The sequence below is a fragment of the Ambystoma mexicanum genome, chromosome 3p (assembly GCF_040938575.1).
Source record: "Ambystoma mexicanum isolate Mex_15411 chromosome 3p, UKY_AmexF1_1, whole genome shotgun sequence".
Taxonomy (NCBI): Eukaryota; Metazoa; Chordata; class Amphibia; order Caudata; family Ambystomatidae; genus Ambystoma; species Ambystoma mexicanum.
In genome coordinates, this window is record NC_090925.1 from 286,818,460 (window position 1) to 286,842,418 (window position 23,959).

The window sequence follows — 23,959 nt, forward strand, 5'->3', positions numbered from 1 at the left end:
TAATTCCCCCTTTCTCCATGGCGGACTCCGGCATGGACCATGGTGCTAATAACACCATGGTTTAGCGCCGGAGTCCTAATGAGGGCCACTGTGTGCTATTGACCACGATGTTAAACTTCATCATGGCACCTAGACACACTAGGGCAGCCCTTTTTACGTTTCGAGGCAGATTTTTTAATAAAAGTCTTTTGATACCAGCTTTTTCCACAGGGTCCATTGACCGCGTTTCCTTGATATTGTATATACAGAGATTACAGGGGGAATTGTTGTTTCCAAAATAACTAATTTATTTCATTTAGAGTGTTTTGATAATCTGACAGTCTTTGCACTATGTTTATAAGGATGGGAATATTTGCATGTACACTACAATGATGTCACTGAAATAATGCCATGCCACAGCAACCGAACACCGGGGTCACATGCCAGAAACACCCTGGAAAGGTAAGGGGGCAGAAAACTATGAGAAAGAGTTTGGATGCATACTCAACCCTTAAAGAAGGGTTTGGACCCCAAACCATGGTCGGCTCCGAGGTGTCGCACTTCACTTGTTCGTCTTTGCACACATGTATTTTGAAACAGGATTATTCCAATTGTCTACAAACCCTTTAGTCGCTAATTCCACTCCATATTTTTGCACAACATATATTTGCCTTAAATAGGAGGTACTTACATAGTAGTTATTTGCATCGATTAAGCCGAAAACCTGGTGCAGTTGGGGTTCTCTCACATCAGAATTGGAGGCCCCTGTCTTATTGTTTCATGAATTGTGTTACATTAGGACATATTGGTGTTTGAACACAAAGATGCACATGTTATAGAATCTTTGTTCATGGTGAAGTGCTTTTTGGTCATTATTTACGTGTTTTATTTTTAAACACATCGTTTTTTTCTTGTAAAGCACTCACATGATAATGTTTTATTGACAAGCCGTTTTCCATATGGACATGTGTTCTTGCTGAGTGTTTAGTGCAGACAGGGCACATTAATCTAAGACTATACGACTGTGTCCCCCCCCCCTTCAGCACTAATTGGCCCTCGTGTTCTAATGCCAATGAATATATGCCCAAAGAGTCTCGACATACCTCCGAGCAATGAAGGTGCCCTCATCAGGCATTGCCATACCAACATGCTCTCTCTTTACAGCGTGACCATGTGTCACCATGTCACCTGCACGCAATCCTTCCAGTCCCGGGCTCCCCTTAAACAAACGAATGCATTCTGGAAGTTGTAATCTTAGTTTGCCTCATTTGAAAGCATATTAATGTCGTATTGTTTGGCAATTGAAAGCCCACAATGATGTCCCCAGTGACATGGAGCCATAGGAATACCATACTAAGTGTAAACCATAGGTCTGTACAACAGTGGGTGACAGCCTGTTTGCTGTTCTCATTCTACTCAAAATTCCACCTTTCACATAAAATAACAATGAGCTATTAATTGTATAAAAATGTAATTCCTGCAGAAGATTTTTGACTATATATATATATATGTTTTTTTTTTATTTACTAGTATATGATCTATTGAGATTTTTACAAGGTTCTTCGTTGGTGGGTAAAGTAAAAGTAAAAGGAGGACAGTGTGTGCTCGCTTCGGCAGCACATATACTAAAATTGGAACGATACAGAGAAGATTAGCATGGCCCCTGCGCAAGGATGACACGCCAATTCGTGAAGCGTTAAAAAAAAAAAAGAAAAAAAAAAAAAAAAGGAGGACAGTGATAGAGTCGCAAACTTTAGTGCAGTGACTCTAGTGAGGCTTATTTTGGCGTGTGCAGGATTATCTAGCGGGGAATGGTTTCCCGTGTGGGCTCCCTATTGAGTGGACTTCCTTGTTCAGTGCATTGGGTTAGAGCCCTCGGGTCGGTCGTTGGTGAGGCTGTTGTCATTTTCATTGCTGCTTCTATGATTTTGACGGTCGCTAAGGTCCACCTGGTTTTCTCTCCTGCTATTAGGCGGCACCACCAAGTCTCCTCTTCCCTGATAGTTGCTTCTCCGAGGAGCGGTGATAGGTGATAAAAATCCTGCGCGTAGATGTCTTGTTTTTTGGCATTTCATTAGTAGGTGCCTTACCGATTCCTGTTCTGACTCATCGTCACACAGTCTGCATTTGTCTGAGGATGTGATTGCTTGGATGGCACGGATTTTTGTGTTGGTAATAGGTTCACGCGTATTCTCATGAACGCTTTCTGCAAGCGTTTGTCCAGAACTTTTGAGCAGTATGCCAGTGGAACTTTTAGTTTGTTCATGGCTGAAGGTAGGTGAGTCAGTAATCTGTTTGCTGCAATATATTTTATTTCCCATTAATTTTCCTATCAATGTCACAAGCGGCAGTGGCGTGCCCTTAGCAGTAGCTAGGGGGTCACCCCATCATTTGTGGGACATTTATTATTTGCAATTCTCATTTCATAATGTAAACACATAAGGAAAATATAATCTTTCCATTTACAAAGAAGCAAATGCAAAGAATAGTGCTGTTCCCAATGTCTGTACATGGTCGAGGGCAGACGTCTTTCAGTGCCGTACTGTCTCATGTACAGCCGTATTAAAGACATTAGGGAGAAGCATTTATTTCCCTGGGTTCCTCTTCACCACTCCCTCTCCCTGCTGACATGACCGCCATCCTGATTCAGAGTGTGTGTGTGTGTGTGTGTGCGCGTGCGTGTGTGCGTGCCTGTGTATATATATATATATATATATATATATTTATATATATATACAAGGGGGTGATTGGAGGGTGGGTGGTACACACCAGCATGGCATGTTTTACAATATGAGTGTCCTTACATGGGAACACTGACCTTTGTTGGTACAGTTAGCATAGACATGGTTTCATAATATGGCATTGCAATATTACTGCCATTAAGGTTAAAGCCAAAATAAGAGTGTTCTTAAGGGATTGGGGTTAGAAGCCCATGGCTGAAATGTTCAAGGGAGAAAAGATTGAAAGTTATTTGTCTTAAAATAACTTTCGGCCTTCTCTCCCCTGAACATTTCAGCCTTTCCCCTTGCCCCATCACGTTAATTACCTTGCGGTGGCACACTTCGATGTGTGTCGCTGACTCGCTGTATCCCGGCAATGCCTGTTCCCTTTCATATCAGTGATCGGGAACTGGCACCGCAGGGTCCTTTCTTTTTTTATATTTATTTTTGAAATTCTTTAGAGACCGGCTGTGGGGGACGCCTGCGCAACCCCCACTCACAATATAGTGAACAAGGATGTGGGGTACACCCCCGCAGCCCCTGCAGCACTTGCCACTCAATGGGGATTTGGTAGATCTTTTCAGCTGTTCGGCATTTTTGAACAGCCGAAAATCAGCCAAATCCCCATTTGGTCTTCTTTTAGGGGACTTTTTGGACGTTTCCGCACTTAAGTGGCCATACTGGCCTACTTTGTTGCAACCATTGTGTACATGTTTTCTTACAGTTGCATGCCTTTTTAATGGCATTTTGGGCAAAGCCAGCACAATGACTGTTCTTATGTGGGCACATACTGGCCTACATTGGAGCAGCCAGCATGGCCATGTTTCTGTTGCATGGCATGGTAGTTGCATTATACCAAAGCCAGAAGGATGAGTGTTCTTATGTAGGGATACTACCTTACATTGGCATAGCCAGTATACAAATGCAAATGTTTTCTTAACGTGGTGTGGTATTTTTACTGGCATTATGGGCAAAGCCAGAATGAAGAGTGTTCTTAAGTGAGCATACTGCCCTACATTGATGAAGCTAGTACGGACATGTTTTGGTACAGTCACATGGCTGGTGTTAATGGTGTTATGAGTAAAGCCAACATGATGAGTGTTCTTACATCAATATACCGGCCTACATTGGTGCAGCCAGTATGATCATGTTTTCTTACGGTAGCATGGTATGTTTTACTGGCATAATGGATAAAACCGACATGATGAAGGATTTTCTTACATGGCCATACTCGTCTACTTTGGCTCAGCTAGTAAAAACATGTTTTCTTACAGTGGTAGGGCATATTTTACTAGCAATCTGGGCAAAGCAAATATGATAACTGTTCTTACATGGCCATGCTGGCCTGTTTGGATGCAGCTAGTATGGGCATGTTTGCTACAGTGTCATGGCATTTTTACTGGTATTATGGCCAAAGCCAACATGACGAGTGTTCTTACATGAGCACAATGGCCCTCATTGGTGAAGCCATATGGACATGTTTTCTTATAGTGGCATGCATTTTGATTTAGCATTATTGACAAAGCCAGCTTAATGAGTGTTCTTAAGCAGGCATACTGGCCTACATTGGTGCAGCCAGCATGGCCATGTTTCTGTTGCATGGAATGATAGTTGCATTATAGCAAAGGCAGAAGGATGAGTGTTCTAATGTAGGGATACTACCCTACATTGGCACAGCCAGTATGCAAATGTGAATGTTTTCTTAACGTGGCGTGGTATTTTTATTAGTATTATGGGCAAAGCCAGAATGAAGAGTGTTCTTAAGTGAGCATACTGTCCTACATTGATGAAGGTAGTATGGACATGTTTTCTTACAGTCATATGGCTGTTGTTAATGGTGTTATGAGCAAAGCCAACATGATGAGTGTTCTTACATGAATATACTGGCCTACATTGGTGCAGCCAGTATGATCATGTTTTTTTACCATAGCATGGCATATTTTACTGGCATAAGGGATAAAACCGACATGGTGAAGGATTTTCTGACATGGCCATACTGGTCTACTTTGGCTCAGCTAGTAAAACATGTTTTCTTACAGTGGCAGGGCATATTTTACTAGCAATCTGGGCAAAGCAAACATGATAACTGTTCTTACATGGTCATGCTAGCCTACTTTGATGCAGCTAGTATATGCATGATTGCTAACAGTGGCATGGTATTTTTATTGGTATTATGGGCAAAGCCAACATGATGAGTGTTCTACATGAGCACAATGGCCCACAATGGTGAAGCCATATGGAGATGTTTTCTTATAGCGGCATGGCATTTTGATCTAGCATTATCGACAAAGCCAGCTTAATGAGTGTTCATACATGGGCATGCTGGCCTACATTGGTGCAGTCAGTATGAACAGGTTTGCTTGCAGTGGGGTGATAGTTTTTACTGCCTTTATGGGCAAAGCAAACATTAGGAACGTTCTTTCATGGGAAAACTTGCCTACATAACAGTATGAGCATGTTTTCTTACAGTGGCAAGGCATTTCTTACTGGCATTATGAGCAAAGCCAACATAAGGATGGTTTTAGGCAGGTACAGTGGCAAACATTGCTGCATGCAGTATGGACATATTTTCCTACACTGGCTTGGAATTTTTTACCACCATTATGGGCAAAGCCAACATGAAGACTGTTCTTACAGGGGCATACTGGCCAACATTGGTGCAGCCAGTATGGACATATTTTCTTACAGTGGCATTGCATTTTTATTAGCATTATGGGTCACGTCAATAAGATCAGTGTTCTTACTTGAGCATACTGGCCTACATTAGTGCAGCCATTATAGATATGATTGGTATTACAAGTAAATCAAATATGATGAGTGCTCTTATGTGAGCATACCTTCCTACACTGGTGCAACCAATGTGGCCATGTTTTCTCGCAGTGGCATTATAGCTGAAGCCAAGATGAGAATGTTCCTATGTCTGAATACTACCTTGCATATATTGACAGAGCTATCATTGACATGTTTTCTTATAATAACATTATTGGCCTTATGGGAAAAGCAAGCCTGGGCATGTTCTTATGCATAGTCTGTTGTAGATAGCTAAATGGACATGTTTTGACACAGCCAGCCTGAACATGTTTTTACACTGGCAGAACACTGACATATACTATGTGCCAAGGCATCAAGAAAATGCATTGGACAATGCTCATGCGAACTTGGCATGTATTGGAATGGATTTTTTCATGTAATACCCTACAAAACCGATTGTAAATGGTGTCTTTTGTTACCATTTATTTTTGTTGCAGTATGTGTGGTGTAAAAGGCATCGTATCTACCTATTAGTAAAAAAGAAAAATCTCAGTGGAGAACCGTCCCCGCTGGTGACAGGAGGTCTTCTAAAGAAGTAGAGCTGGTATTTAAAGATCCAAGTGGACGATGTCAACATCTACATAATGTCATAACATATTCATAATCTACGAAAAACGAACGAAATAGCTGTAAATAGCAAAGATAACTTACAATGTCCCTCGTCACCACTGGGCTTTCCATAGTGCATTGGATACCAGTGTGACTCAAAACCAGATAGTGTCTTGGAATGTTCTGTACTAGAGTGAGACATTTCAACATATATCCCCTTTGTCTCACTTGCCACTCAATAAAATGGAACCTGTGACGTCACATTACACTGCATACACGCAGTGCCCCTCATCAAGATGTCTGCCATTGAAATGTCAAGCATGGAGCAGTTAGAAAGCAAAACATCTCCTCCTTACAATTCTGGTTCACAGTCCTGCATTCCTGCATTCACTCAAAAATGTGAGGCGAACAGAGTAACGTCACACATTAAGCAAGAAGATATATACCGTAGTGATTTCTTACATATATGTTAAACTGTACATATACTAAATAAATTGGTAGCCGCTTTCTTTAAAAAGAAAATAAGAATACATTACCACATAACGCATTATAAAAATAGTCATAAGTGCACATAGGTTTGGGGAATTAATGAATGGATAGATTAAACACTTTGCATACGCTGTACAAAACGTTGCCTGAAAAATAGTTCCAACATAGCTGACACAGTTTTGCAAGTTGTTTTTCCTTATGTTGTTGACAGAGTAGAGTTGGAGGCAACAAACTAAGCCCATGTGCTGCGAGAGATGTGCAGCCAATCGCATCGCGTTAAAGGGCACATCACGTGTCTGCTGAGATTACACATGTCAATGGCATGTAGAAATGTAGACAAGAGGAATGGGATATTGGGTGATTGTGTGATGACCTGTGAAGACTGAATATATGAAGAGAACTGTATAATATAAAGTTACAGGAGAGTCATCATTTGACAAGTTTTGGAATTCATAACCATGTGAACAGAAACATGTGGGGAGCAACAGGAGCTCAAGAGATTGATTATGGGTGAACGAGGGGGAAAGGAATGGAGACGAATATGGGAAAGGCAGTGTCAACTTCAGACATCAACAAAGGCTGAACTCATCCAACGTGAGATGCGAGTCCTCCGTCCATAAATGACTGGCACTCGAAATACAAGGACAACGTAATTTTTTTAGTGTCGGTGGATTTAAGGGAACCGTGACTCGCCTGCTGTTACCAATTGGGTCCACCCCTCCTTTGGGGAGTAAAGGCACCTGCGCCACATTCGTTTCTCCTCGTATTCTACCTAGTATCTGTCCATCAGCGCTCTCAACTACGTCTCGTTGTGTTCTTTAGCATGAGGGCTGTGCATTCCCTTTATAAAGTCAGGCTCAACTCTGATTGGTCTGGTGTGTCTGATTTGCATCTGCGTGACCCCCATCCCTGGTAGCTTCCTTAGGCTCATGTCGTTCGCAACATCTCCTGATGCAGGGCTCTTCCTTAATGTTCCTAAAGACACGTTTGGGCGGTGAGATGTATGTCACAGAATGGATTTAACCCCTTTTTTTCAGGACCTGATAACGATTATATTGTATCGCTGTGCAGTGAAACCTTTTTATTGATGTGTTCCTAGGCTGATGAGGTAATAAGCCTAAGGATAGCTCAGGGGCGCCTCTCAATTTTTCTTTTTACAGGAAGTCTACCAATTTTCTGGCATATCAGCCTTCCTCTGGTCAGATCCGTCACTTCCTGCTTGTATTGCCCGGTACAGCTCATGATAGGTGAGTGACCATGCTGGACCATACGGGATCGTGTATTTCTACTGCACGCTGTGCACTGTGTGGCTCTATCGCTCAAGTTTCCTTCTCGCAGTCCTAATTGTTTTTTCCCCGATGTTTTCTATAACAAGTGCAAGGCATTGCACTCATTCTGTAACACATTGAGAGATCACTGGGCCAGTGCAAGTATGCATGCCACTCCAAGGGGAGTGTCATTTTGTTTACCCCTCCCTCACATTTGACCTCTAAGACCAACCTGGCAGCACATCCTGGTGTCCGTCTTCTGTTGGCATCATGGGAAGCTGCCTAGATTTGACTTCTTCAAGTACCGGCCCAGAAATTACGCACATGACTTCTTTTCATATTAACATCTGTATTTGCTTTTATTGTATGCATTTTAATTTAAAAAACGCAAAAGAATGTCTTTGCCCACTCTAAATCCTTCCAGAGCTAACCAGTGATATGTGATATGAAAAGAGTCAAAGCTCAGTGTGCATTTCAATTAAGAAGCAATGAGAAGGGCAATACCCCTAGTTAGAACTAAGATATTCTTTGCATATTTCGGCCTTACTCTGACCCAGAAATGGTGATAGGTTGTGTGTTTGTGTCTATCTCCTCTAGTATTTCTGATTAAATATTTACACAACCATTTCCATTGCATGCTCCTAGTAGAGACAGAGCCTGGAATTAGGCCTGGACTGGCAGACAAAACATCTATATTGTCATGTTTCCCATAAGCAACTGCATGTAAAACCTGTATTATAGTCACACAGGGGAAGTAGAAGGCTGCAATCAGCATCACCTTTCAAATGGTCTTCGCAGGAGGACTCGACATCGATCCCACTTAGGTATCTAAGGTCATGCTGGATAACACAAACGTTGTTTGCACCTTGTATGTAACTTTACCTCCCTGAAAAGGAAACCAGAAAATACCTGCTCTCCACTTGCCAGCAAAAAAGAGTAGGTAGCAGGGTTCGAACAATTGACCCCTTCTATCCTTCCAGGACAGTAAAGGGGCAGCTTGAATCCTGCTGCCTGATGTTGGAGGTCCTTCAATCTGAGGGTGTTTTGGGGTAACTGCCAAAGAGGCCCTGGAAGATCGAAGTTATGTGGGCCTTGCCCAAGTGTTCTCTGGACCTGCATAGACTTCTGCTAGCTTGAAGCTGCAAGCATGCATTTGCTGGCAGAGGAGGAGAGGAGTATTGCCAACCTAAGTGGGCCAATCTACTAGAAATCAAACTTCTCCAGGCTGAGTATATTGATTTTCAGGACCGAGTAAGCACATTTTAAGAAAGAACTGTTAAATAGCCCATCCCTTCTTCTTCATCTTCTTGAAATTGGATATGCGTGTATGTTCATCCTTATAAGGACAGTTAGAAAAGCAGAACCTTTTAATAGCCGAGGACGTGGCTATCAATGTCATAGGTACGCCCCGTCAATCCCTCAGGATGTAGATGGCCAAACCATCGTGGTGCCTGCCCACAATGGTGGCAAAGTCATCAAAGGCGAGTAGCTGACTTCCTCCTACCCTATCAAGCCTTCTTGGGGAACCAAGGTCTTTGGTACACTGAGAACTGAGGTGTGTTGTTTCCCTCTAGAGAAGACTTAGAGGTGTTGCAAACTATTGTTGATGAATAATATATTAGTTATGCTTTTTTTGGGGCTAAACAATGTAGTTATCTTTTATTTCAAGTGAACCATTTTTAATTTAAATGATTTGTATATTTAAATCTATTTTTAGCATTTTTGATCCAGATATGAGTTGTGTATAATATACGTTGTATAACACTCTTGGTTTCATCATGAAATTACTTAACTCTTAACATTTAAAAAAAGTGATCTCACAAGACCTACATTGTTCTCCACATCCGACCTTTGGCTCTCCAGATGTTTTGGACTACAGATCCCATCAGCTCAAGCCAGCATAGTTAATGGTGAGGGATCACGGTAGTCATAGTCCAAAACACCTCCAGGGTTGGAGGAGGCAAACCTCATGCTACAATGTAAGCGTTTTAACTCAGACAAGGTTGCCTTCAATGAGGTCACTGCCTTTCCTCTGTTTCCAAACCAATGTTTAGAAAACGGTGAAAGCTCAACTGTAAAAGGTATGTTAATTCGCTAACCACTCTAACAAGACCGCTCACTCTGGTTTCTTAGTGATAGACATCTATAAAACTATTAACACATTTCCCACGCATGGGGCATGTTTCTATTAAAGAAATTAAGCCGGCAAAATCTCCATCTCTCTATATATAAGGCAGAACATCTGTTAGTGTGTTCCTTATACAATTCCACTTTGTTCCACCAATCTACACCAGCTTTTGCATAGTTAACTGTTAGGCCCCTCCGGACATTACTGTCTACGTGCCATGTAGACACCCAACCATCTTCTCCAGATTTCAACCCCTTCACTGCCTGAAATCGGCGAAACATCAATGTGGTTGTAGAAAGACTGGACAAAGCTCATTTTAAGCGTCTTGAGAGAAGGAACAAAACGTTGAGGTGGGACTTCAAAAATCAAGGCCCTATGTCACACCGTATTTGACTTATCTGCAGCACAATGCATCACAGTGCACTGCACCGTGCCAGTGTGAGGCAACAACTGGGGAGAGTGCAGAGAAGGACCCAGTATGCTGCAACACACCAAGTCTTGACTCTCCTCCATATCTGCTCTGGGGTATGACAGCTAGCAACACGCACCCATTCTCAGTGCAGTTTACTTCGGATTGGAAAACACAGCTAGGGATATGCGACCCGGAACAGCGACCTACAGGATCATTGATTTTCAACAATTGATGAGAGTTTTATCATGCCTGTCTACAGAACCTATGCAGAGTACAGGTACTTTTTGCTAGTAGTCAGTAAACCCTAGATTCAAGTTAAGGGATGCATTACAAAAAAATTAATCCAAATCAGGAATTAAATATTATTGTTCATGAAAAGCAAAGAGGCAAGGTTGGGTCAGCCAATGGTAGAAGATAAGGATGCCTAAGGCGATTATGATTAATTGACATTTCTATTCATCACTTTTAAGTGTTAAAATATTAGCTCAAACATGCACAGCTAGAAATGAAGAATCCAAGACATCATTGCATTGAGGTTTGCTGTGGTGATACTCTGAGGTCTCGCTCTGTTTCCTTGCTTTATGTTAATGGGAGGTGGCATGCACGCGCACCTTCAATGGCAATGCAAACACCCAGATCAGAGTACATAGTGCTTGCAAAGAGATCGGTAACACGTTTATGGGGGAGAGACCCTCTTGTGTGGGGAGAACAACCCCTTAAGACTTCATTTTATGGCCCTTTGTATTTCCTATTTAAGAGATGTTATGCTCCACCTTCTACGTATACAGAAGAATGAGGGGAATGTGTATCATAATAAAACATAGGACTGTTTGGGGAGATTTCCTCTCTCACATCATTCCTCTGAACTGCTGCATAGTCTGTATTTTGTGACTTTTGTAAATCCTTAGTATTTTTATTTTAAGCCTCTATATCTCGCATTCTTTGGGGCAGAGTGACTAGATGGCTCCATGTCCTCTGAACACTGCATATTCAGTCTCGGGCCCTAACAATTCATGCATTAGCCAGATTGGTCGAATGGAAGCAACCAAGACTTCAATTCTGAGAAAAAGCAAGATGTTGTTATAAAAAGTATCATACACCAAGCCCCTGTTTGACCTCCTCGACTTTCGGGAGGGATTATCTACAACAACTTTGCAGATCTTGTACACTGCCCCAACAAACGTAGTGTACTGCACCATACAAAACTGGATGGCCACCCACAATCTCTGTTTAAACGATGACAAAACTGAGCTCCTCAATGTGGGTTTACCCCACCATCTCAAGAACCTTGACAGCTCATTCACCACCTTCTGCATTGATAGTACTATTATCCCAGCTTTGAAACAAGTCAAAACACTGGGTGTACATCTTGAAGCTCAGCTAACCATGACCAGGCATGTGGTCCCTGGTTTTCACAAATCAAGTGGTAACTCTACTTGCCCCCATAGATCAGCATTTACCACAGGAGCAATAAATGAGCAGCTGGAACTATGCTACGGCAACTCAGTGCCTAGTTATTCGCCTTGAAGACATCTCTGTTACTGCTGTTTCCTTCCCACTATTTCATTATGTACGTGATTTGTATTTATTTTCTTGTTTCTCAGATGTAATCCTTTCTACAAAATACTGTGTGAGCAGAACACCCTGGGCCTGTTACCTACATCTGAAACAGCACATGGGTAAATGAGTATTTATTCTTGCGTGGGCATGCTGGCATGCACTGTTCACGTGGGGGCTCCTTGGTGGTGTTGTAGCACTGTATAATTCATTGTGCACCTTGTTTGCTTGCGTGATCTGAATTCTGGAGCATGCTAAGACATGGTTCATGCTTTACAAAACCATATAATAAGATTACTAAAATAGACATGACATGACACAACATAGCAGATTATCTACCTTCAGCTAGCGCGGGACACGCGTTCACTGTAAAAGCCAGGCATGAGATATTTTGTCAATTTTTTAGATTCATCAAAATAAAATGACCCTACATCCCCCTTGAAATCCCAATCAAGTGTATTTAATTGTGACTATGGTGTTTTGTTTACAACCCTGAAAGTGAATGCTAATGGAGCCTTATGTCTGCCGGATTGAGGGCATGGGTCGCCTACAGTATTGAGAAGGGTGATGTCCACTAGGATGTCAGAAGGATCCAATTGTGAGCCCACCGGATACCTCCAACAGCAATTCTGCAGCCCCAACAATGCAATTTGCTAGATGTTGGACCAAAAGCTTGCATGCAGCCATTCGCCATTGGAAAATCTTTTTTATTAAATTTGTTTTCCCCCAAAAAGTTCGAGTTTTTAAGATATGTCACATTAGGAGGATACACTCTTCTTAAAGAGTCCGCAATTTTGTATAACGCACACTGGGAATTCCCCTCTTCTGAAGTTGCCACTGGGACGAGTTTCACGGACACCGCCGACCTGACGCACGGGTTTGCACAACAGCTATAACACAAATGAGGATGTGTGGGTGTAATCCGGGAATGGGGGTGGGTGGTGGGGCTTGAGCCGCTGCTTCCCCTAGTGAAGGAGACATGACATGACAAACACCGTTTAGACACCAACATGCAGGTCGTACCTGGAGGCGCCGTAGGCCTGAGAGCTTTCTCAACCAAGGGAAGAAAAAAAAGAGGGAACACAAAAGCAAGGGGGGGAAAATAAAGAAAATCAAATTAGACAGCATCCGTAGAGTCCTGAATAAAAGCAAGGATCTGCGGTTCTGGAGCCAAATCATAGAGTTGGAGCATCCTGAGAACACACTCTGAGCCTTTATATCTTCCTACCTGTTCAGCTTTCAAAGGGAATTTGTTTTATTGGCACCACAATAATGGGTAATGGGATGTCCATGAAGCAGTGACAGAGATGTACACAATGGTGTGCCATTTTGCCACTGTTAGTCTTTAATGCTACATGGGATGTTGATGGACACTAAGTGTAGATGTATTACTTCCTTTGCACTGTATTACTTCCTTTGCACTGTATTACTTTGCACGGTATTACTTTGCACTGTATTGCTTCCATTGCTCCGCTGCAAAGCTGGTGTTGCACAAATGACCAGGTTTTTGACAGCGCAAAGGGACTTTAGAAAGTAAGAGTTGAATTGTCACCATTGTGTCTCTCAGTGTTGCGACTGCAACCACTTGCTAAGCACAAGCACAACAAGATGCTGCTGTCTGCTTGGGGTAGCAAGAAGGTGTACCCTGAAATATCTTGCTTGGTTGCCAAGCGGGAATAGAGTTGTACCTGCTCTCCAAAGTGGCAACCCATTTGCAAAGACAGAGTGGCAGATGGTGGACTTGTTAAATATGATACTAGCGCCCCGGAAGTAGTCAGTGTCCCATACGCTACCAGGATCCAGTGACTGGTCTCTTAGCAGCGCATTACAATGGCATGCTATTGTGCACTTTGACTCCTGTCTTCTTACTGATGCAGGGGTTGTACTGTAAAATCGGACACATTGCAACATAAATGAATGGCTGCAAGCCTACTGTCATGAAGGCCAATGTCCATAGAAGTGTGACTATTATAACACTGATGCAGGTGTGGTTTCAACTTCTTTATTCAGTTACAGGTTCAGTTAACTTATGTAGAGAAAAAGCCCCCATCTGCTCCCATGCTCTTCTTCCCGTATCTCTTTATTCCAGGAACTGGAATACAGAAGCAGAACTCCCGCTCCACATTTCATTTACACCTTCACAACATACCTCACTACCTTTGCGCTCCTCCTACAGCATCAACCTTCACCACCCAATTGCTCCACACTTGTCCTCCCCGTAAATCCAGAACGCCTCTCAATACTCTTCCCACTTGCATTTGTGCACTCCACAAGAATTCCCCCTTCCGATTTATGGTTGCTTTCCTTGCACACACTAATTTGCCTACCTTAAATTCACACCCCTTTATCAATTTCTTGGCCTCCATCGCCTTCCTCACTTGCTCTATCCTCTTCAAATCTTTTATCTGCACATCATCTGCACCTATATCCACCTTCCCTAACCTCCTCAACCGAGGGTATTTCCCTTTATGGCCACTCATTAACACAAAAGGGGCTATCCTCGTCACTGCAGGAGACAAGTTTCGCAGTCCTCTCACTCTCTCCTTAATTCTCCCTTTCTTTCCTTTGCCACATACCTCACCCATCCTCACAAATTACAAAATACATCTGTTTACCATCTCAACACATCCATTTGTTTGTGGATGATACAAGGAAGTCTTCTTGTGTTTGTTCCCATGCCGCAACAGATTTCCTTCCATTTAGCTGCTCACAAGTTACACTCCATTGTCTGTGAGCCCACCGTTGGTGTGTACTTTTCTCCCAAACATGTTCTCCATAAACTTGACTATTGACTCTTCTCATAAATTTAAATTCAATCCACCTAGATAGCAAATCCACCATCAAACCACAAATTCAGCTCCTCCCCCACCTAAACACACTGGCCATAGTACAACAACCACCACATCTTCCCATCCCACTCTAGATGGCTCTACCTCAACCATAGACTTTGAATACGTACAGAATCCCTTTCCTGGTTCACTCCACTCCACACATCCTTTCAGCTTCCCTTGCACTTTCTTATCCGAATTCTGCCACCAATTGTCTTCACTCAGCACTTCCTTAGTCTGAGTCACAAACCTATGTGCCCCAAATGAGCTCCCGCAATCAAATCATTCCTCAGTCACACCGGGACCGTAACGTTCCTGGATCTGAAAAACATTCCTCCCTATACACTCAGCTCCCTTTTTACTTCACCACAGCTTATCTCTTCACCATCCAGTTCACTCTTAGATAGCAATCCCCCTTCCATGTAATTCACAAACTTGCGGGCATTGTCATCTTATTCCATACCTTCCACCCACTCCTCATGAATAATAATGCTACCACATGCCATAAAAACCGGCCTCCTTACAACTTTTTCCTGGTAATCTTGCAAAATGGTTCACACAAACATTTTCACACCCCGGCATAACCTCAGTGGTATAAATGTGACACTGCATTTGTGAAACCCATCCTGCTATACGTTGGGAAACTTTGTCCAGACTTCTGCTCTCAAAAATGACCATAAGTGGTTTATCATCAGTTCTTAGTACAACATATGTGCTCCACACAGAATTCCAAAATCGTCCACCCCCCAATGCCATGTCTGAGCTTCCTTCTCCACTATAGAGTATCTCCTTTCCAGACCTTTCAGTACTCTGGACGCATGAGCTATTTGCCTCTTTTGGGAAAATATTACACCTATGTAAATGTCACACACATCAACCATGATGATTGAATTCAAGGATGTATCAAACTGTTCTAATGCATTGGACATGTCAATTTCTTCTTTGATCTGCACAAATTCCACCTGGCAGTTATCACTCCACAGAAATTCTGCATCTCCTTTCAATTGTTCTCTCATACAACATACCTTGTCTGCAATGTTCCTTACAAACGTGTGCTAGAACTCTACCATTCCCAAGAATGATCGAAACTCTTCTTTATGTCTTGGTGTCGCCACCTTCTTTATCTCTTCCACCAATTCTATTTTGAACCTAACCCATTTCTCTGACACTTTGTGTCAAAAATGCTCCATGCTCTCCTTTCTAAACACACGTTTCCTGCTTCAACATCATCCTGCTAGTTCCTAGAATTGTAGGGACCAGCGTACTATCATGCTCCTCCATGTCCAGTGCATAATAATTTGGAATACTGAGGAAGCTGAAATTAGCCCGAATGATGAACTCTACCATGTGTATGAAACGCTGTGAGATCTCTTGACTCTTCACGTAAAACTATTCGGTGGTATGCAGAAACTAAATCTAGTTTTGTAAATAACTTCACTTAACCAATCATACACAACCTTTCTCCCATGTTAGGCAGGGGATATCCTTCCATGACTAAACCCTTATTAAGTTGCCTGAGTTCAACATATAACTGAATATCCCCATAAGCTTTCATCGCCATCACCAATGGGGACACCCACTCAACCACGCACACTTTCTCATTTATCTTCTGTGCACACAATCTCTATAGCTCTGTGGGCCCCTTGTCCCTCAGATTTAATGGCACTGGTCTCAGTTTTGCCACTGCTGGTACACAATTCGTTCTCACCTTAATCTGGGGTTCGTTTCAGTCGCCCCCACCCGTTGTTCTGCTGGTCAATTTGCAATCAGATTTAAGACCTGTTCTGTAGTGTTGGGGTCAAGTCATATGTGCAATCTCTTCTTCTTCCACCCCAACAGCAAATCACCTTTCACAGTCACATGGACCTTCCCTTTTGTTCTAATGCCTTTAAACTCCAATTCGCTACAACAATACTTTTTGTATCCTTATTGTATCTCCCTGGATTGATTTCAGAAGTCTTTAGACCCCTGCGTCCTTCTATCTCAAAAATTAACAGTTTCCCATGTAACCCTGGAACCTGTCTATGCACTACTCCCTGACTGTACCAATGCCTGTATGTATCCTGTAATTGTATTATGTCTTCACCATGCAAGTCCTTACCTTATCTGCTCGCTGTACCATGTTCCCTAAGCAAGCTTTCTGTAACAGCACCACAATGCCCAAGGGCCGATTGTGTGGTATATACATGCAAATAAATAAATTAAATAAAAATAAATACTTAAATAAATGTAGAGCCTCCACATACCCCCACACATCATTCTCATAAATGTTCTTAGATGTCAGCACTATCTGTGCCCCAGAGTCAGCCATCATCCTAATAACTCTCCCATTCATCAACATATCAGCCATTGGACGGTCAAATTCCTCTGCATCATCAAAATTCACAACATTAATGACTACATCTTCTTGTCTTCCTTTTTCATTATCATCCTCTTCTCATTTGACTCCTTCCTCTATTCTCTGAACCCTTTCTCATAGGTCGTCCGTCCCGGATGAACGTTTTCACAGCAATTGGCAAAGTGCCCCCATCTTTTACAACTATTGCATGCAATTCTCCTCCCTGGACACATATTTGAACTGGCAAAGTGTTCCATACTACCACATCTGAAACATGCCCTACTGCTCATATAGGCCCTCTCCACACTAGGTGTTTGCCTTGCTTCACTTAGCCATGCTCCTCTGGTATTTCCTCGGTTGCCTCTCTGAGGCTGTCCACGACCCCCTTATAGAGCTGCAGTTTCCAGCTAGTAATACTTCTGGTGCTGACTCTCTGGTATTTTTCTTTCACCAAACACTCCAGAGAGTGCTCTACTTGCTTTTCAATTTGCAGTACTTTCTCCAGGGAGGGGTCATCTTTCCAACGTAATTCCTCTCTTCTGTAAGTAATGCTGTGACATAGGGCCTTATTCCGAGTTTGGCAGTGATTCGGGGGTAATTTTGCTGAATTACTGCCAAAATCGGTTACTGTTACCTCCACTTGGTCCCGTGGATTTACTGCAGGATTGCAAGTGGTGGTAGGGCAGTGTTGGTCCTTGTTTTTGGAGTCAATAGGACTCCATGGGGTTTTTTGAAGAATTACTGTGAGCAGTAATTCTGCAGTGGCAATTCTGCTTCAAGGCCAAGGTCGGGATTTTGCAGAGCGGTAAAAAGGGCATTAACTCCCTTATCGCCAAACTAAGTGTTGGTAACGGAAATATGACCAGTTATTTACTGCTTAACCAAACTGGGAATGAGGCCCATAGTCTTCTATGGTTTCTACAGTCTTCCATTTTCCTAGGCTCGCATCGCCAAATTATATCTCTCAAGAATAGGACTCGTTTTTGCATTGCAATGGATGGCTAGTTTTTACAGTGCAATTTCCAAGCCAGTCATGCTTTCTGTAATCGGTTTATCTTCTCGGATTTCAGGCAATGTTTGTAAATCCTTTGGCCCCCATACCCTGAGAAATGCATTAAAAGGGAAACTTTTCTGTCCATCGTGCACCCATTGCCACATGACGCTTGCATACAGGGGTGTTATTAGGGCTGGAAAAGAACCAGGGATATGCAAATGTCGGGACTTTTCAGGACTGAGGGCTAACTAGCCTTTTGGGTTTAGACCCTGGGCTTCTATCCGGGGCTACCCCACCAGCAACACTCTAGCAACACCTCTGCTTGCATATATATTGGAGCAAAGCCTTTTTCCTTGTGCCCATAATGTCTTGGGGTTTCCTGTGCTTGGCATGAATACCTGGGGTCCTGATAGAGGTTGAGATGCCATAGTTAACATTTTTGTCTTTTTAGTTTATCAATTTGCATAAGCTTTGATATACTACTTTTTTTCTGCAGACATTAGCGCTTACTAAGTGCTTATATTCCATACATATTGCTTTTAGCCAGTGGTTATAATATAGTGCCTTCCTTTCTTTGTAGATGTGCTTTGATGCAAGTGCCAGCCTTCGCGGCGGCAACACCCCGGGCTCTTTGGGTTTAAGAAAAATGTGCCCACCCCAATGCAGGGGCAAGGGGGGCGCCATTTCTTTTTTAAACTCTGCGCTCCAGTGCCTGAGCAGGGAGTTAATCACTGGAATAGGGCGCTCATTCTAATGCATGAGCGCCCTATTCTAATGAAAACCACCTCACTCCTGCATCGGATCGGGGAGGTTATCATCTCAATAGGTAAATGCACCCCGCAGCGCGGGTGCTTTAATACCAATAGGGCATCTACCGTGCCTTCTCCCACTGCGCCAGCTTGTGGGACCCCTTGAAAGACTCCCCCGAGCTGGACTGGTGGGGGGCAAATGCTGCCCGGGGGGCTAATGGCACTCCGAGCGGTCGCCCGGCCCTGCCTGTTGCTAAAGCGCACCAATTTCCCATTTCGTTGCTAGTTAGACAGAAGCATGGCATGGTCCCACTTATGGAGGTTGTTTTCGCGTTGCTTGGCAACCGCTTGCTTGCGTGTGCAAAGCAGCAAACGTTGTGCGTTACTGGGTGTTTTACGCTAGCGTTCACGCTAGGCTTCACGTTCCCAGCATTGCTCATGCAATGCTTTCTTTTGGTGCTATCGGTTTGCCGGTTTCTTTTGCCAGTGCAGGAAGCTGCTACCAAAGGGCTCTTCCGTCACTGGTGGGCTGCGCGGCCGCCCGTTCACACGTCGTACAGTGCTAGGCCGTTTTTCTCCAAAATCGCACAGAGGTGGGGGCTCCCCAGGTTTATCAACTCATTGCCAGTATTATAACGCTGCTGTCGGTATGGTTTCAGCGTCTATATTCAGTTACAGGTGAAGTTAGCTTACGTGCAAACAAAGTCCCACCTTCTCACACCCTCTCCTTCCCTTAACTGTCATTCCAGGAACTGGAATAGAGGAGCAGAACTCGTGTTCCACATTCCATTTACACCTTCGCAACACAGACCGTGTGCAATGATTTGCACAACTATAACCTGCCTAATGAATATGGATAAGGTGGGCTTGCTGTGGCTCACAGAACACCATGGGTCTGAGTTACCAAGGGAAAATCCCATTGAAAATGGCTTCGTGAATCGGCCCGTAGAAGGTCAACCCCTGTTGTCAAGGAACATCCTACACTGGAAGATGACCCAGGAATGTAATGCCTGTACATCTAAACCTAGGATCCACTCTGCACCTCGTCTAGATGCATTGCTTTAGAATCTGCCTTGGGTTTCAGTAAAGTCTTTCTATTCACGTTTGCTCCAGCTACAAATTGAGGGCCTTGGTGCCTCGCAAAACACTTATGCCCCATTTTCAGCTATAGATATGCACGGCAGGTCATGTGACCGTCCCCTGTGCTCCGGCGCATCAATTCCAGGCATTGGAGGCTCACTTTCCGTGCCCTTCTGTCTCATGTGTGAGCCCCACATATACATTGTGGGCTTTATAACTCCCCTACAATGATGTCAGAGCTGCGAGTACCTTGGGTGCAATGTGGTGCATGTTTGGTGATTCCAAAGGGCTCATGCTCTAGGTCTCCCCCTCATAGATGAAATGTGCTTCATGTGAGGCATCGTGTGCCTGTAAGCCTAAATTACGAGGACGGTCTGTAGGTAAATTGGGGCCTATGTTGTTTGCCACAACGTTTGAGGACAGAGTGTGGGGCATTGCAGGTTCATAGTAAGCGATGTGGGATTCACCTTGTATTCAGGGCACACCTGTCAGCGCTGCAGATTGATTGCTGCACACAAGCGTGGTCTATATAAGACCCACTGGACATTCGGTGTATGTCACAGACGATGGCCCACATTCACATAGGTCCCTTAGTCTCAGGATCACACAGGTGCCTTGTGGGTCATGTGAGGTGTCCCCTGTGACCAAATTGAGCTGATGGTCTTGCGGCTGTATTGGTGGTTATGCTGGGTATCCCACGAGGGTGTCTATCCCAAGTCATGGCCTCAAAAACAAGAACATTGCAGACAGAAAAAAACTCTTAAATGATGTGCACACTTACTGACATACATTTCAGTATGCAAATAGATTACAAACCCGCTAGGAAAAAGGTAACATGTGCTTTGCATGGAAACCTGCCACAAATTTGTTCTGGTATTCTGGGATATCCACTCCACTTTCTCTGTAATTTGGATGTTAACAATGCTACTTCCTGTGGATGCATTTAACGTCTGTACCAGCAAAATGTATCAAGGTTCCAGACCCTAAATTACTCTCCAGTGGGAAGCAATGCATGGCTATTTCTTGCCTCCACTCATTTTTCCTTAGTGATAGAGCCAATACTGTGAGCAATTCGACCATCTGCAGTAGGTGTGCACTCACCTGGGCTTTTATTTATATGTTTTTAAGAAATTGAATAGTAACATGTACTCTCGGTGGACACAGTCTACAGGTGCAGTCCTCCTGGTATGTTCAGCTGGAATGTGACAGTCACGGGTACATCAAAGCATTTCAGGAAGGGGGAAGGCAACACCTTCCTCCTGCCATGACCAGCCTAAATAAATATCAAAGGCTCCATTGATCCACCCTACCTAGTGTCAAGGTTCTGCTGGTGGCAGCACATACTGATTAGAGGTAATTGCAACAGGCCTGCGAGAGATGTGATCGAAGAACTGACAAAAGGGGACAGAAAACAGATATGTAATGTGTCAACTTGAAGCTAGCTCCCACCCCTCTGGATGAATGGCAGTGAAAGTCATGTCTGGGACAACTGTTTACAGTAGGCAACCCCTGCAGGGAGACCCCCTTTCAGAGGGAAGAAGTTTGTGATTTGATGGAGACAAAAAGTCTGTTCTCGACACAAACTTCAAAGGGAGGCCTGTGCTTTGCATGGAAACCTGCCACAAATTTTTTCTGTTATTCTGGGATATCCACTCCACTTTCTCTGTAATTTGGATGTTAACAATGCTACTTCCTGTGGATGCATTTAACTTCTGTATCAGCAAAATGTATCAAGGTTCCAGACCCTAAATTACTCTCCAGTGGGAAGCAATGCATGGCTATTTCTTGCCTCCACTCATTTTACCTTAGTGATAGAGCCAATACTGTGAGCAATTCGACCATCTGCAGTAGGTGTGCACTCGCCTGGGCTTTTATTTATATGTTTTTAAGAAATTGAATAGTAACATGCACTCTCGGTGGACACAGCCTACAGGTGCAGTCCTCCTGGTATGTTCGGCTGGAATGTGACAGTCACAGGTACATCAAAGCATTTCAGGAAGGGGGAAGGCAACACCTTCCTCCTGCCATGACCAGCCTAAATAAATATCAGAGGCTCCATTGATCCACCCTGCCTAGTGTCAAGGTTCTGCTGGTGGCAGCACATACTGATGAGAGTTAATTGCAACAGGCCTGCGAGAGATGTGATCTAAGAACTGACAAAAGGGGACAGAAAACACCTTTTGATATGTAATGTGTCAACTTGAAGCTAGCTCCCACCACTCTGGATGAATGGCAGTGAAAATCATGTCTGGGACAACTGTTTACAGTAGGCAACCCCTGCAGGGAGACCCCCTTTCAGAGAGAAGAAGTTTGTGATTTGATGGAGACAAAAAGTCTGTTCTCGACACAAACATCAAGGGAGGCCTGTGCTTTGATCAGGAGTCACAGAGAGCTCAATTAACCAGAGAGACACTTTGATCCACAACGGACAGGAAAATGGGTGGGTCTTAGTAGTACATGTTGTTACCCCTTGCCTTTTCTGTTGTAAAGCACTCTGGTTACCACCTCACGCATAACAGAAGATTGTTGGTGGGGACTCAGGATTGGTTCATTAAGGTAGGCTTAGGCTGCACCAATCACGACTTTGAAAGGAGTAAGAAGAAAGACTCATTTGGACACTGGATGAAGGTACAGTCTGCCTTACAGCTTTCACCAGTGAAGGAAGGCCAGGATTTCCAAGAAGGAGGCAATATCCCTCCCCTAAACATCTCCCAGGGAACAGAGGGAGATACCAACCTCAGAGGACCCATCCAGCAGCTCCAGAACTGGTATTCAGCCAATACAACGTGCCATGCTTGGTTCTGCCAGCAAGCTTTCATGGTGGGATGTACCAGAGAGCCTCTGACCAAAGGACAAGGTTGTTGCCTGCAAACGCTCTCCCCAGCTTTGGGCAGTCCGCCTTAAAGGACAAGACGTGCCTAGAGAGAAGCTAGGAGTGGTGCCACAACAAGCATCAACCAGCGTTCATCTTTTAAGGACATTTTCGAGGCAGTCGAGCCCTCAAACTGCAACCGGCTGCACCACTAACTGTTGTCACACTGCAGTGACACCTCGACTAGCATTCCAGATCCACCAAACAGCACAGAGACAATGATTCTTGACCACAAGCCGCTGTGTAGGCAATCCTGCAGTCATCCGTCCAGCCTCGCTTTCCGAACTTCCTGCCGACTAATACCTGCATCTGTCTCCCATCTTGAACTCTGTCGCAGGAGCTGCAAAGCATCCTGGAACCGACTTCATGCTATTGAGCATCAAAATCATCGCAAGCACCAGGTACATTGTGGTCTCTCCCGCGGGTCCTTCTCCAAAGGCCCCTAGTGACATTTGCAACCCCTTGCTCCCTTGGTGCTGAAATCAAATAACCTTCTACAGTTAAGACTGAATTGTGTTAACGACTACCCTCATGTCAGTATCCAGAGTGCTTCCCTTTCCTTCGTAAAGTTGTCTGTCCTCTGTACTTCTTTACAGGGTGGGTGTGTATTTTGTAGTGTGCTAGAACTGTCTGTTGTAGTAATAATAAAGTGGATATTTTTATACAACCTTGACTGGACAGTCCCTTCTATCATTGGGTAATAATTGTATTTTCGCTGTATTGCAACTAAGCAACTATCCACGTCCTTGCAGAGATTTGCAGAGATAAGTCTGCCGTTCTGTCCACGTCACCCCAAAATTGGACAAGGAGGTTTAACATCGACTTGTGTTTCCAATCTGTTTGGATCCCTTCTGGTGTACTAGAGGTGTGGGGCTGACTGATGGTTTAGAAACTGATATTCATCCCTGGACCACTGGCGCCCTGGAAGTTGATTCGTCACAAATACTAGCACCTAAACGGCGACTCCAGCCAATCAACATTCTGGAACACTGTGATGAAAACCCCAGGCATAACCATGCATTCCAGAACAGCTGATTGCTGCCCCACCCCATGCCGGACTCCCTTCTCTCACTGCAGCACTCTTCTTCTCTGTCTGCACACCTCACACCAACTATTCTTACCTCTCTGATGACCCGCACTGCCTCCTCCCTCGAAATACCAATGTGGTAAAGGAGAAGGGACTTG

General features: G+C 43.8%; 1 protein-coding gene and 1 non-coding gene across 10 annotated transcripts in view; one reads left to right on the forward strand and one right to left on the reverse strand.

Moving 5' to 3' along the window:
• Positions 1–23,959, reverse strand: part of KCNQ2 (potassium voltage-gated channel subfamily Q member 2) — a 533,237-nt gene that overhangs the window by 109,468 nt on the left and 399,810 nt on the right. For 6 of the 9 annotated variants that reach the window (XM_069650812.1, XM_069650811.1, XM_069650804.1 and 3 more), the window contains exon 9: positions 12,937–12,960. The exons of the other annotated variants lie outside the window; for them this stretch is intronic. In XM_069650812.1, coding sequence (XP_069506913.1) covers positions 12,937–12,960 — 24 coding nt within the window. The remainder of the gene's footprint in view (positions 1–12,936; positions 12,961–23,959) is intronic. 9 annotated transcript variants of the gene reach the window in all.
• Positions 1,581–1,687, forward strand: LOC138581573 (U6 spliceosomal RNA). Its single transcript, XR_011304635.1, has one exon. It is a non-coding gene; the product is annotated as a U6 spliceosomal RNA (small nuclear RNA).